At 35.4% G+C, this 13,549-nt stretch overlaps 3 protein-coding genes across 4 annotated transcripts; 1 reads left to right on the top strand and 2 right to left on the bottom strand.

Annotated features, from left to right (window-relative positions):
• The first annotated feature begins 1,028 nt into the window (after positions 1 to 1,028).
• On the top strand, positions 1,029 to 7,255 carry LOC111407313 (probable choline kinase 2). The gene is made up of 8 exons (XM_023036726.1): positions 1,029 to 1,548; positions 2,297 to 2,418; positions 2,502 to 2,697; positions 3,535 to 3,652; positions 3,760 to 3,807; positions 4,275 to 4,375; positions 5,438 to 5,561; positions 6,830 to 7,255. The coding sequence occupies exons 1-8, from the start codon at positions 1,177 to 1,179 to the stop codon at positions 6,856 to 6,858; spliced, it is 1,110 nt and encodes a 369-aa protein (XP_022892494.1). The 5' UTR covers positions 1,029 to 1,176; the 3' UTR covers positions 6,859 to 7,255.
• Positions 7,256 to 7,476: 221 nt separating this feature from the next.
• Positions 7,477 to 8,579, bottom strand: LOC111407312 (CASP-like protein 1B2). Its single transcript, XM_023036724.1, has 3 exons — positions 8,184 to 8,579; positions 7,950 to 8,073; positions 7,477 to 7,838 (listed from the first exon to the last, which is right to left on the bottom strand). The coding sequence occupies exons 1-3, from the start codon at positions 8,417 to 8,419 to the stop codon at positions 7,596 to 7,598; spliced, it is 603 nt and encodes a 200-aa protein (XP_022892492.1). The 5' UTR covers positions 8,420 to 8,579; the 3' UTR covers positions 7,477 to 7,595.
• Positions 8,580 to 9,557: 978 nt separating this feature from the next.
• On the bottom strand, positions 9,558 to 13,449 carry LOC111407311 (protein LSD1-like). 2 transcript variants are annotated; one of them, XM_023036722.1, is made up of 7 exons: positions 13,200 to 13,449; positions 12,604 to 12,717; positions 11,387 to 11,497; positions 11,017 to 11,141; positions 10,216 to 10,296; positions 9,942 to 10,124; positions 9,558 to 9,810 (listed from the first exon to the last, which is right to left on the bottom strand). In XM_023036722.1, the coding sequence occupies exons 1-6, from the start codon at positions 13,204 to 13,206 to the stop codon at positions 9,963 to 9,965; spliced, it is 600 nt and encodes a 199-aa protein (XP_022892490.1). In that variant the 5' UTR covers positions 13,207 to 13,449; the 3' UTR covers positions 9,558 to 9,810; positions 9,942 to 9,962. The 2 variants fall into 2 exon arrangements, with proteins under 2 accessions (XP_022892490.1, XP_022892491.1); XM_023036723.1 differs by having other exon boundaries at positions 9,558 to 9,941; positions 10,053 to 10,124; positions 13,200 to 13,447.
• Positions 13,450 to 13,549: the final 100 nt, after the last annotated feature.

Here is a 13,549-nt window from a genome sequence, read left to right as displayed (position 1 = left end):
AAATCATCTTTGTGACAAGCGGTCAAGGGTCGGGGTGGAGGCTTCACCACTGTTATTTTCTTTTCTTTTTATAACTCTTCGGAGGAAATAGAGTAAATAGATAAAAATTACTTTTAAACAAGTCATTACGAACACACACGTGACTATTAAAACAAAATTATGCGATTTTCATCCCAAGAGAATCACTTGCACCAAAATTGAAAGTTTGGAACCTAAAATCTTAAAAAATTGATTGAGAAAACCTCCCATTTGTATTTTGTATCAATAGAAATCATCTTTTTGCTCAAAGGATTAGGTCAATCCCTCATCCGAAGATGATCCTCTCCCTACTCTTTCTTACCCGAGTTCAAGCTATAGATTAGTTTATGCATATTCTCCAGATATCATTGTTACTTCTCCATTTTGAATAATCAAATCAAGCAAAAATTATTATTTTCTTACATGCATATTCATTAAGTTAAATAGATCTCCACTTGAGTCTCCAAAGATAAAGATACGGGAATTTATATTTGATAAAACTTAAATTATAATTTAAATTAATCAAATATATTTTTTATTCATACATTTTATATTCTATAATTACTACTTATTAACCGCCGATTATATAGGACAAATAATTTATAAATAACTAATATAGGACAAATAATTTATAAATACGTGCATGGCTCGGCACATAGCATGGCTCACAGATCCCTCACATCATGGGCTCTCGTCAATAAAAAAAATGGCGCGATCCCCACCTCAGTGAGGGGGCTGTAAGCAGGACTGTAAAACAAGAAAAATCTAATGTCATTGCCCATTTTTATTTCAAACGATGCTCCTTGAACAGGTCAATGATAATTATGGAGGTGATAGGAGGGTAACAATGATGGAGGTGATAGGATGATGTGACAGACGAAGTGATTAAATATTATATTTTTTTTTTTTTAAATTGTTCAATCTGACGCGTGTCCCGTCTGCTATTCACCTTTTCATTGAGTCTGTCACGTGTAAGGCACAGGTCCCAATAGATTATGCAAAGACAACCGCCATCTGGCAAAAGGATCTGACTGATTGAGCAGATATTTCTGTATTCTTCATTGTTCCCCGAATAATACCACTGCTAAATTCACCCAAATTATCTGCATTCAATTACACAAGCGTAGTCGTTCAATTTCTTTCTCAGTGAAATAATTCATGGGATCTGCCAAAAATTCATCGGATTCTGAAACTAGAGAACAGCGTATTCCCGAAGAAGCTGTAAAAATACTGAAATCTTTGGCACAAAAATGGGACGATATTACCGATGCAAATGCGTTGCAGGTTGTTCCATTGAAAGGAGCCATGACTAACGAGGTTTATCAAATCAAATGGCCTACGAATTCTGACAATGAATCGCACCACCGTTCGAGGAAAGTGGTGGTGAGGATTTACGGTAAAGGGGTGGATGTATTCTTCGACAGAGAAAACGAGATTCGTACATTTGAGTTCATGTCGAAACAAGGACAGGGGCCCCGTTTGCTGGGGCGGTTTTCTAGTGGCCGTATCGAAGAATTCATTCGTGCTCGGGTATGTACTTTCATGGTGCTCTTTATGTTATACATTTTACAGTACTTGCTTGTGAAAATTCCCAGGTGATCGCCCATATCACGTTTCCTGAAAAATGAAAAAGGAAGGTAGAAGGATTTAAATTAAAGCTTAAAAACAGCATAAATTAGTGTTTGAGCCTCATTTTTTATGCATTGTTGTAACAGTAATTTTTTGGAGAGCCTGCGGTTTAAAAGTAGGGAAAGTTTTTAGATTTACTTGTAAAATTGTTATATTGGAAAAATATATAGTTAAGATGAGTTTAGGAAAAAATGAATTTTTTAGAAATGGAGCTCAAACAAGGGTTAAGTTTTGATTCTGTTGAATAAGCTTTTAGACATGGCACACATTAATTTATCTCATTTAATAAAATACACTTTTGTCAAGTTTAGGCCTGATTCATTTTCTCGTTGCGCATGCATAAATCATTGGCCAAACTTGAAATCAGGATCTTCGCATGATTTTACCACAAACGGGGGCTTATTTATTTAAACTTAGTCTACAAAATATTCATACTCTAATGTACATTGTGATTCTATGTTGTTTAGTAAAACTTTCTTAATACTACAAGTGCGATAAGTGTGACATGGTAATTATTTCCAATCAGGGCTGTAACAAAGATTCAATCTTTACTGAAACACTTTATATGGAATTTCTTGATATTATCTGAAACTATGAAAAACTGGATGGCCTGTATTGTAATGCTGTGCATTCTGTTGCACCATTCCAGACACTTTCAGCAGCTGACTTGCGTGATTCAGAGATATCTGGCCTTATAGCAACCAAAATGAAGGAATTCCATGATCTTCAAATGCCTGGCCCCAAGTCTGTGTGCCTGTGGGATAGATTGCGGTATGCTTGTTTGTCTTGGGATCTTCCCAGGTTGTTATGCAGTCTTAGTTGATTAGCTAAGGCCTCTTTTCTTTATGTATCAGCAATTGGGTTAAGGAGGCTAAACGTTTGTCTACACCAGAGGAAGCCAAAGCTTTCCACCTGGATTTCATGGAAGATGAAATATTAGCACTTGAAAGTAATCTATCATGTGGTCATCAACGCATAGGATTCTGCCACAATGATTTGCAATATGGTAACATAATGATGGACGAAGACACCAGATCAATAACAATAATTGTCAGTATCATCCCTTGCTGATTAACGAAATTTGTGAAATCTAAGGACTAAAGCACTATATTGTTAGTTATTTGGTGGAATATTATTATGTTTGACATGTAAGTGTATGTTCCGTGTGCAAGAGGACAGGATGTGCTCCACGTTAGTTAAAAAAAGAAATAAAGTTCTAATGAATCCAAAAGCAGAGCACTCAAATCTTGCTATTCCTCAATGTAATGTCAAGACACCACATGCTAACAAGTGTGTGAAAATAAGCTTATTGTGAAAATTATAGCCCGTGGTTTAGGCTATATAACTATACAAGGGTGGGTTATACTCTTATAAAGCACATCAGTCCAGTTCACACTCATTTAGGTAGAGATATGATTCCACATGGTTGAGTGACTCATGAAGAAGAGATGGGGTGGCAGGTGCCATGATCGAGTTTGGTTTACTGAAGGCAAATGCATATATATTGATCAAGTAAAATGGGTACCAGGTTGCTGTTATTTTATTAACTTGATGGTTTTTGGATTTATGGAGTAAGTTCCACAGCATCTCTCTCTCAGACTCGTGCCTTTTTAAGCAATCGCATTCAGTGAGGTTTTTTCTGGTTTCTATATTGTTTTCCACCATCCTGAACATTCTGACCCTGTACACTGCACACGTGGACCTTCAATGGATCCATGGGTCACTTGGCTTGGCTTTAAAATTCACTAGTTCGTCGAGGTTTAATGAATTTTGATATAATTCTTGTGTCTGATTTATTTAAACAATTGGTTGTGTATTCTGTTTACATGCAATTTGATTTGGCTATTGCACTTGTCATTCTAATATTCTCGACCACACCTGTTTTAGGACTATGAATATGCAAGTTACAATCCTGTTGCTTTTGATATAGCAAATCATTTCTGTGAGATGGCTGCTGACTATCATACAGAAACCCCTCATATTCTGGACTATAGTAAATATCCAGGTAGACAGCCTGTTGATTTGTTCAGCACTTTCTATGCCTCATTCACGGCAATTGACCCATCATGTAGTTACTGGAAATTTATATTAAATGATAACTTGACTTAACAGGTTTTGCGGAGCGTCAAAGATTTCTGCGTATATATCTGAGTTGTTCAGGTAGAAATGAATTCAATTTATCATACCATTTTTTCCATGTAAGCTAGTACACTGTTTTCTTCTGATGAGAAAACATAAATTCTCATTATGAAGCGTATTTAAACCTACAATGTGATAAATCATTTTAGGACAGTCTACTCATATAGTGTCAGCATGTTTTCTTCTTCGTCGGTAAACATCTCAGTAAACAGGACTATTCATGAAAGTATATCATGTATTGTGTTTGTTGTAGAGTTAGTGATGAGTGTTAAATGCATGAAAACTAGTACAACATTTGTTTTTTATTAGTCTTATAAAAGGGGAAATGAACTTTGACCACTTTTGATTTAAGCCTGTATCTTCCTACCTATTAGCAATGCATCTTGATTGACCATAATGGAGTAAATAAGTGCCAAATTTTTGTTTGAAGATAAAGGATAAACTGTCTCGTTTATCATTACCTCAGAAACATTGGGATGTTCATGCAGGCACTCAACCTAGTGACTCGGAAGTGGATCAGTTGGTTCATGAAGTGGAGAAGTATACTCTTGCAAGCCATCTCTTTTGGGGCTTATGGGGAATAATTTCGGTAATTTACATGACTTGTAGAGAAAAAAATGCTAGTTAAGTATTCCCAATTGACCAACTGTAATAAGAATTAGTGAAGTGGAGTTGTGATATAATCATCTCATGTGATACATAATCAGATATTTTCTGATTTGTAAACTCAGTTATGCCCCTGTTTGATGGCCATTAATTGAAAACTTCTTGTTAGCATACTCATTTTTAACTACACATTCATACAATAAAATATTTTGGAGAGAGACCCAAAATTTTTTCCTACATTTGAACCACTCGTTCTAAAAATCACCATTCGAAGCATTGTTTTTCCCAAATAATGGCCATCAAACAAGGGCTATATATGTAGTCCTTTCCAGGTTTGGCTGGATTGGAATGTTACTTGTTTTGACTGGCATATGGCTAATGCAAAAAGAGAGAACCAAGGTTAAATTGTCATCTAGACCATGATAATTGAAGTTGTTACCTGTAGAAATGGACCATCAGGTGCCACATAATGTGCATATTGATCTGTGGATGTGCTTCTAAGGGAATACTAAGTGTGTCATCTTACATTGAACAACCACATATGATACTGGATTAAGTTTATTTCTTAACTCAGGCTTGGAGCCACAGAGAGAGTCTCTTACTCAGAAAAGAAATCAATTGAGTAGGATGTAACCACATTCGGTTCTGTTGACAGTGAGATTTTTCCTTAAAATGAGGTGGGTGTCTATCCTTGGATTGGCAAGTTTTCATGAAAAACAAGAAATCTCAGTGGGAATTGTAATAGATAAGGGGAGATATCATGTCTACGAGAACTTTGCCACCAAGAGTGTTGGTGATGGTCAATATTGTTTTTAACATTTTTGCCCACAAAATGTGTGCAATGTGCAAGAGAAAAGATAGACGGTTCAAACCTAAATTGTTCTTTGAGCAGGAATATAAATGTGAGGCGTACAAACACATCACATAATTCATTCAAAGTACTAAAGGAAAAGGCCTTTAAGTTGAGATATAGTCAACGGCCAAGTAGCCTCTTTGATATCAAATTTATGAGAAACATTTTAGCTAACATATTCTTTTGTTTCAGGGGCACGTCAATAAAATTGATTTTGAGTACATGGAGTATGCAGGACAAAGGTTTCAACAGTACTGGTTAAGGAGACCTGAATTATTGAATTCTTCAAGTCCTACCACAAACATTATAGCTGATGGTAATACTACTTTCTATTTTTTTCGACTTGTTTTATCTTTTGTTGTGTGTGTTTATGTACATATTATTAGGGATGGCAATTTGAACAGTCAAATCTGAAAATCGCGGTTAACCGAACCGAACACGGCAAAAAATAACCGAACCGATGGTGCAATGGGGTGGATATGGTATTTGATTTTAATGACCCAGTTTGAGGCCGTGCGGATATGGTATTTACTCCGTCATCCCGAATAGGATTGATTACTCGTTAAATTTATTTTTTTCCATCTAAATAGTAATCCAATGCAAAACATGTATAAAAAAAAATCTAATTTTGCAAACTCCAAGGGACCTTTTTTCTTCCTTTAGAGTCACATATGATGGTTATCAACTCACTCGCTCTTGAAGCGAATTCAATCAACAATTTCAGTTTCAAAAAACGTATTCTATTACGGTAAATTTAATCATTTGATTAGTTTTAGGCGTCTTGATTGACTTAAATTGTTTGAAGTGCTCCAATATAATTCACTCGACTATGAGTTGATAATCATCATATGTGGCTTTTTTTATAAATTGTTTTTTTTCAATTTAATGGCTGGATCTATGAAAAATAATTTATTTTCTTGGTTATTAATCGCCCCGAACCGAAATACGAATTGAATCGAACCGAATCGACTTACTTGGTTATGGTACGGTTATGTTATGGTAAAAAAATTGGTGGTTCGATGATGGTTTTGGCCGAACCGACCCCGAACCGAACCGTACCATTGCCAACCCTACATATCATCTGCTATTTTGCAATTCAATGGATATTTTCAAATATTCCGAGTTGTCGATTTTCTCAATTTGTCTTTTTTAAGAAGCGTTGTCATTATATGATTCTGATGATTATCATATTGGAAAATAGAGCGACTTCCGTCCTTGCTAATATGTACTCCTGAAGCACCAAGGACTACTATTTGCCAATTAAAACAAGAATCGTAAATATTATAATGATCATACAAAATCAATGTATTTTCCCAAATTCCATGTGATTTTTCGGAAGGACGCAGCAATCTAGGCCATGTTTGCATTATTTTAGTTGTATTTATGTATCTCACGGTTTATTTTTATTTAAAGGCTTTATGAATATGCAAATATACTTACAAAACTTTTTCCATTCAAGTCAGCCAACCGAACTATAAGACTTCAAATAGCATTTTTGTAAACAAAGCTGGCATATTCTTATCATTCCGATTACATGCTTGTGTACGTGCCACTTCTGTTAAAAGTTTACTTTTGACATTGCAGGCAAGCGAGAGAGTACTGGACACTGTTAAACCATACGTGGAATATAATGGATGTTTGGGAAGAATTAAATAGGTCGACAGAAAGGTAGCCTGAAGAAGACAACTTAACCATATGTAGTATCATAAGATGCTCTTGCCGTAGTAGCATTTTGAACTTGTGTTCTTTAAAGATGGGTTGCCTTCTTCATTTTTTTTTTTCCAATGTAAAGCAACTGAAGTGCTCTTGCATTAGCTTGAAATAATACTGGGATCCTTGAGATCGGAGGCGTACTTCCTCTCCTGGATTATGTGGTGGTGGCCTGGGTTGGAACTTGCAGTAAATGATTTTAGTTTCTTTTTCTTACCATAGCAATTCACATTACCAAATGTGGTATTTATATATGCGTTTATTGTTTACCATAAATTATATGGAATCAACATTAAACTATATATTTTTGCTAGTTGGTGTGATAGATTTGAAATTATTTTCCCCACAATCTAAATTTTCCGTGACTCCCTCAGTTCAATCTGTGAAACAATCTATTCTGGAAAAAGGCGATGGCCATGGAAGGATGCCACATTTCTCCTACCGTTTGTAAGCTATTTGGATATTTCTTAATAGGGTCTAGTACGGTAAGCAGACCATTAAATCACAAGCAGTATATTAAATTGAATAGATAGAATAACATACGAGTCTTTCTTTTTCAATCTTATTCGATACACAAGAAATGATATGCTGTAAAAACGGAGTACAATAAAGATCACAAACAAATCTATAGCTTTTTGGATCATGGAACAATTGAAGACTTAACAAGTTTATGATTGCGAAGCTTGACAATGGAGATAATATTGATAATTATCATTAGTCCGAGGCCAATGAAAGAAGCCAACATGGCACCACTTCCACGGTCGCAAAAGCTACCAAATTTGTCACAAATTTTATTCCACCTTGCATGAGAATTCCCATCCCTACCAAGCTGACCCATAAAAGCCGCCGCACTCGCACCACCGGAGACGAAAGCAACGTTAATCTACATTTACAAGGAGATCAACGACGTCTTTAAATGTAAGTACAGACTTATCGTGGAAAAATTAATTTATTTTTCTTGGAAACCTGAAAACAAAATTAATTAATTGTTTACCATGTCCAAGACTGCAATTGCAAAAGGGCGAAGTCCCTTGTAATCAAACTTGTGTCCCATGAAATTGACAATTAATATCAATAAATTATGGAGACTAGCATTGCCATTAGCTATCACGAAGAACCTGTACACGTGGAGTGAATATATGTGATTTCGATCCAATTCAGCGTATCAAATATAACATTTATCTAAAATATGTCCTTTAAGTGTAGGAAAAAGAAATCAGAAACATACACAAAAGCTGGAGTGTGTTGAAATTTGGCCGTGAGAGTAACTTGTATTGGAGTAGTTCCAATAGTGGCAACAAAAGTTTTCTTTTGTCTATTAAGCGCCATTACAAGTGTCGCCGCAAGCGTCGCAAAAAATGCAAGCAATCTCAGTGTGGGAATAATCCAATCATTTAACCTGGTAGTCACTGCCAGCTGCTCCACAGCAGCAACTTCTGGTTTCTCTCCATCTTCTGAAGCCATTTTGATTCCCGGGGTAAGGTCGAGGTGGTGTTCGAGGAGAATTAAGTGGAAGAAGATACAGAAAGATCCAAATATGGCTGAATATTTATAAGAGCGATCAAAGAATCATGTGCAGAGTTTCTTTTCCAGTAAGTATGACAAGTTTCTCTAATTTGTTGCAGTTAGTCCAACTCTCACCCAGTTTGATAATCAGTTGGGAAAAAGAACAGAGGTGGATATACATTTAGATGACAGCGGATTGGAAAAACAAGACCTTGATATTGCGTGCCATTTCAAACAACCTCAAAATAATAAAAATTTTGTCAACTCATCTTATATAAACAACTCAGGATTAATTTGTTGGTAAGAAACTAAAATTATTTCTCATTTGAAGATCTTTTGATTCTCAACAGGATTGTGGCATAAAAGGGAGGGCAAACTATTTCAAAAACTCAAAAGCAAGTGAAACGTAGTTATCAAGAAACACTTGTACGCATGTCCATTAAAGACTTGATACAAACACGACTGGATACTAACAAATTTCAGAAAACATTTAGATGTCTATGTGATTTAGGACCAATTTGACATGACTTTTACTTTTATTTCTACTTTTTCGTAGAAGAGCTTTTGGATGAAATTAATTATTTTTTGTTTGAAAACTAAATTTTAAAATAGCTCCTTATACCAGAAGTACTTTTGAAAAAAGTCACATTAGACCTACTACCTCTAAAACTCTTCTAACTAATAGAAGAACTTTCATAAAATTAGTCAAACAGTCCAAAAGTTGCTTTTCAATCTCAAAAACTCCTTTTGATTTTTCAAAAACCTTATCAAACAAGCCTTTAATTAATTCAATCTTATCCATTAAACCATAAAATACCTACATGTAATGAATTAGAAAAGAACTAAACATATCTATGGAACTTCCCAAACTCTGTTGGCATTAGTTTGGCACGCACCACAACTTTTGAAGTGTTGCATCTAAAATTTTGACATCTTAAATTGAAGTCAAGTGTCAAAATTTTATTGGAGAAAACCAAACAGATAATAAAAATAAGACAGTTGATTTGGACTCATGAACTTATGTATGTAATTGCATGATATTGTAATCCGACAAAATCTAAATTAAAATTAGCTTAATGTAAGGTGGGAAGCACAATTATAAAAGGCAAATTATATCACACAATAAGTTTTTAAGTCTTCATACAACTTCGTGACATGAACACATTCACCCCACTAATTTACAATGTATTAATATCAAAACAATTATTAAGTAGCACACTAGTAAATGACTGAAAAATCACTTCCCACTAGCTGTCCTCTTCATTAACTACCAAAAGAAAAATCGAGTTTCTTACAAAACTTACAACTTGCAGTATTGTATTTCCAAACTCATAATGGCCAATCCCAACCTGCATAAAATGACTCTATATCAAGTTGAAATCAAACAAGTCCGAAACGACCATCCACTATGAGAACCAATCGTAGATATTACATATCATTAACATTCCTATGTTGTGACGCCAACAACAACATTGCTCACCTGCAAAAAGTCACAATCAGGTCAGCCTATTTTATCTTCTGCATTCAAAACAAAGTTAAGGGAAAACATGAAGGTAATAGGAAAATTGGTGGGAAATATGAAGAAACTCACCAGCTTTCCACTTTCATCAACGGTCATGGGATTCTGAACGACGACTGTTTGATTCTGCGAATGGGCTGTTGCCTGTAGCAAATAGAGCAGATTGATCATTGAATGCAACAAAAAATTATCAGAACCAGAGTGAGTAAAAGTGTAGCAAAAACATGGAACTGACCGTGGAAGTAGATGGTGTTGAAGCAGATGGAGGGTTCCCACCAGGTCTATGCACAGGAGCCGGGACCCTTGTATCACTCATCTGCCAAAGTAGATACACATTAGAGAGACAGCATTAATATCTTGCAGAAGAAAGTAAGTTTGGAATCAATGATAATGTTAATTTGCAACATCAGCACCAGAAAGTACCACACATAAGAACCACAGTCCTCTCAATAGCTAGTTATCTGGTAATAGTTATTTTCTTCCTTCCTTCTTTTCTCTTATTTTCTTTTCCCTTTTTCTTTTTGTTTGTTTTGTTAGGGGTGTGAATTTTTACATGTGGATAACTAAGCATCAATCTTATAAAATCTACAGTATATAAAGCTGATATACTTGACCTAAATCACATGCACCGATAAATCCGAACCATAAAAAGAATTATTATTACATCATAAAATTTATCAAACATTATCATCTCTGAGAGCAACATTATAGTTTCCTAAGCATTATGCCTTCAAAGAAGGAAAGAAAAGACTGTGTGTTGGGTGGGATTATTTCTGCCAAAATTAGGAACCAAAATTAGGAGAGGGAAAAAAATAAATAAAAATAAATAAATAAGAGAGAGAGAGATTATTTCTGCCAAAATTAGGAACCAAAATTAGGAGGGGGAAAAGAATAAATAAATAAAAGACACACAGAGAGAGAGAGAGAGAGAGAGAGAGAGTGAGTGAGTGAATTAAAGCCCACCCAAATATTGCTCTAAGAAATTTCCTGTGTGTACATGATCAATGGTGATGCTATGAAACATTCAAGTAAATACCGTGTTATAAGCATTGACATTTGTAATGCAGTGACAAATTGCACATTTGACCGAAGGGGCTCCTGCTGGATACATCAGAGTGGTACGACAGTTACCACAGCTAACATGAGCGACAGGATTAGATGCTGCACATCCATCATTTAAAAATATAAAGTTATTAATGAGCAGAAGATAACGGAAACAAGAATCATAAATGAATTAAGAAGAATATAGTACAAAGCATATTTGTCCATTATGCATTAATGAGAAGCCAAAAACCAAATACAACTTCTACACACCTTCATGGCCATTCTGGAAGGGAAACAGAGATTATATAAATATTTCATGCATTTGAGCATTATTGTATACAAATACAATCAGATGTCTGTACCTGGCACAAGATTCACTGTGTGACAGCAGGAACATCTGACACTGGTGGCTCCCCATGCATGCATAAGTAAGGTGCGGCAGCCTCCACATATCAGCCGAGCCATTTCCATCCCTACATGTTGTAATGACACTTCAGTGATACAGACACCATCCAGAACATGTAAAATAGCCACATGCAATTGTCGGAAAATTGTGAATTTTGCTGAAGTTACAGTCAACCTCCAAGAAGACATAACTAGGGAACATCTAGCCGTACTTTGCTTTAAGACATTGAAGTATCACTAACTCGGGTTTCAGTAAGCAATTATTACACCTGTTTGCAGAAATTCATTTAATATATGCATCACAGCCCAGGTGCAAACCTGCCTCGACTCAAATGATTAATACTACGAGTCAAAATAAACTGCCTGCTGTGTGTTCTCAGCATAAGTACAAATCATTATTTCACCTCATCTTCAATAAGCCATGGAATTGTTATCCTTATTCCTTACAACATATTATGCTAAGCATGAAATTGCAGGTAACTTCTGTAAAATCAACGAAAAGAAAAGGGGGCATGGAATGACACCAATGTGTTTTTGCCAGACAGCACAATAGCTTACTTGCATAAGTACAATAGCAACTAAAAAAATTTATGTTCAAAATATAAATAGACAAAATGGCGATATCCATCGGCAAAGATAAAATACCAGGTCTGGAGACGGATTCTCTTCCTAATTGTTTAAACCTTATCTTCAATTCTGAGAGTGAGGTAATAAACCATTAAGTGATATAAACTCAAGTAAAGAACCTATACTGAATCTTAATCCATCAAACCCGTAGACAAGGTGAAGCTAGAAACCTGAAGATCTGAAATCATACGTATAACAAATTTCTCATTTTCTATGTCTCTGTCCTTTTCCCTGAATCCCATTTATTCATGTTACATACTCAAGGGAAATTTTTTATTTTTTTGGATGACCGTGGTGTCCGAGCCAGCTTACGCACACCTCGACTAATCTCACAGGGTCCTGAAATTTACAGCCAGATACTCACCTCAGTGGCCCTGAAGGGACTCGAACTGATAACCATTGGAGAGCAAACTCAAAGTCTGACCATTGAGCTACCCCACAGATTCTCAAGGGAAAAAAATTAAAATTTAACCTAGCAAAGAACTGAATATTTTTCGTTGCTTTTGGAAGTAGAATAGCCAACTGGAAAAAGATTGTTGAGTAATACCGGGTAGGGGGACAGAAGTAACTGCATTACACAATGAGCAGCAAATGTTCGCAGCTCCTCTGGGATAAAGAAGGGTAGTCCTACACCCACTGCAAACCAACTGACCCTGCATATCTGCAAAGTTCAAAGGAGGATCAGTAAATTACTAGCAAACACTAACTACGCGCATTCTGTTCGAGTTTAAATGTTTAATCGCTTCACATTTTTACAATCTATAATTTGAAACCAAGTACAAGAAACTAAATCAATCATCGGAAGAAAAACTTGACAAATTTTGTAAATATTCTGCAGGATTTCAAGTGAATTTAATCGACTCAATCCAAATAATTAAAAATCACACATAAAATCAATACTTCGGAATTTCGACCTAATAACACGAGAGACCAATTATTTGAAAAACTAGGGCACATTACCACATATACATATAATTCACAGGAAACAAGAATGCTAAACATCTAAATCCAACAAACACAATTATTCAGAATTGAACGGAATCTATATATCAAATTCACAAACAAATATTGCAATCGAACAACACCTAAAAACCCTAAAATTCTACCTACAAAAAAATAAATAAAAAAAATTCCCTTGCTTACCGCTCATCTGAAAACGCTGATGAATTGACAATTACGCAGAAAAGGCGAATTTGTTGTAGATAGTTGAAAAAGTTCGAAACCAAAATTGAGATTTTGTGGATATGTAACAAAAAAAAAAATAATAATAGAATTTGATTTGATTTGGAGATTGGATTGGATTTGGGATTATGATTCTTCCCCGCTGAAAATTAAAAGCGCGTGACTGACTTTCTCAAGATTGTGTTCCGTATTCAAACGGAGAAGATATTTTTGGAAACTTCTATTCCCTCTAGGTATATATCCCATCCCTTTCCACTTCGAGTTAATTACAATTGAGTCCTATGATTTTTGATATTTTCTATTTACCCTCC

This window comes from Olea europaea, chromosome 13, assembly GCF_002742605.1.
Source record: "Olea europaea var. sylvestris chromosome 13, O_europaea_v1, whole genome shotgun sequence".
Classification (NCBI taxonomy): Eukaryota; Viridiplantae; Streptophyta; class Magnoliopsida; order Lamiales; family Oleaceae; genus Olea; species Olea europaea.
This window is presented reverse-complemented; position numbering and strand designations above follow the sequence as displayed.

Coding starts and splice junctions, on each gene's coding strand:
- LOC111407313 (XM_023036726.1), top strand. CDS start 1,177: ATGGGATCTGCCAAAAATTCATCGGATTCTGAAACTAGAGAACAGCGT. Junction 2,698..3,534: donor CCAGATCAATAACAATAATT/GTCAGTATCATC, acceptor CACCTGTTTTAG/GACTATGAATATGCAAGTTA. Junction 4,376..5,437: donor GCTTATGGGGAATAATTTCG/GTAATTTACATG, acceptor CTTTTGTTTCAG/GGGCACGTCAATAAAATTGA.
- LOC111407312 (XM_023036724.1), bottom strand. CDS start 8,419: ATGGCTTCAGAAGATGGAGAGAAACCAGAAGTTGCTGCTGTGGAGCAG. Junction 8,074..8,183: donor CAACACACTCCAGCTTTTGT/GTATGTTTCTGA, acceptor CCACGTGTACAG/GTTCTTCGTGATAGCTAATG. Junction 7,839..7,949: donor CAATTGCAGTCTTGGACATG/GTAAACAATTAA, acceptor TTGTAAATGTAG/ATTAACGTTGCTTTCGTCTC.
- LOC111407311 (XM_023036722.1), bottom strand. Junction 11,498..12,603: donor TACTTCTGTCCCCCTACCCG/GTATTACTCAAC, acceptor TACAACATGTAG/GGATGGAAATGGCTCGGCTG. Junction 10,297..11,016: donor ATGTCAATGCTTATAACACG/GTATTTACTTGA, acceptor CTACTTTGGCAG/ATGAGTGATACAAGGGTCCC.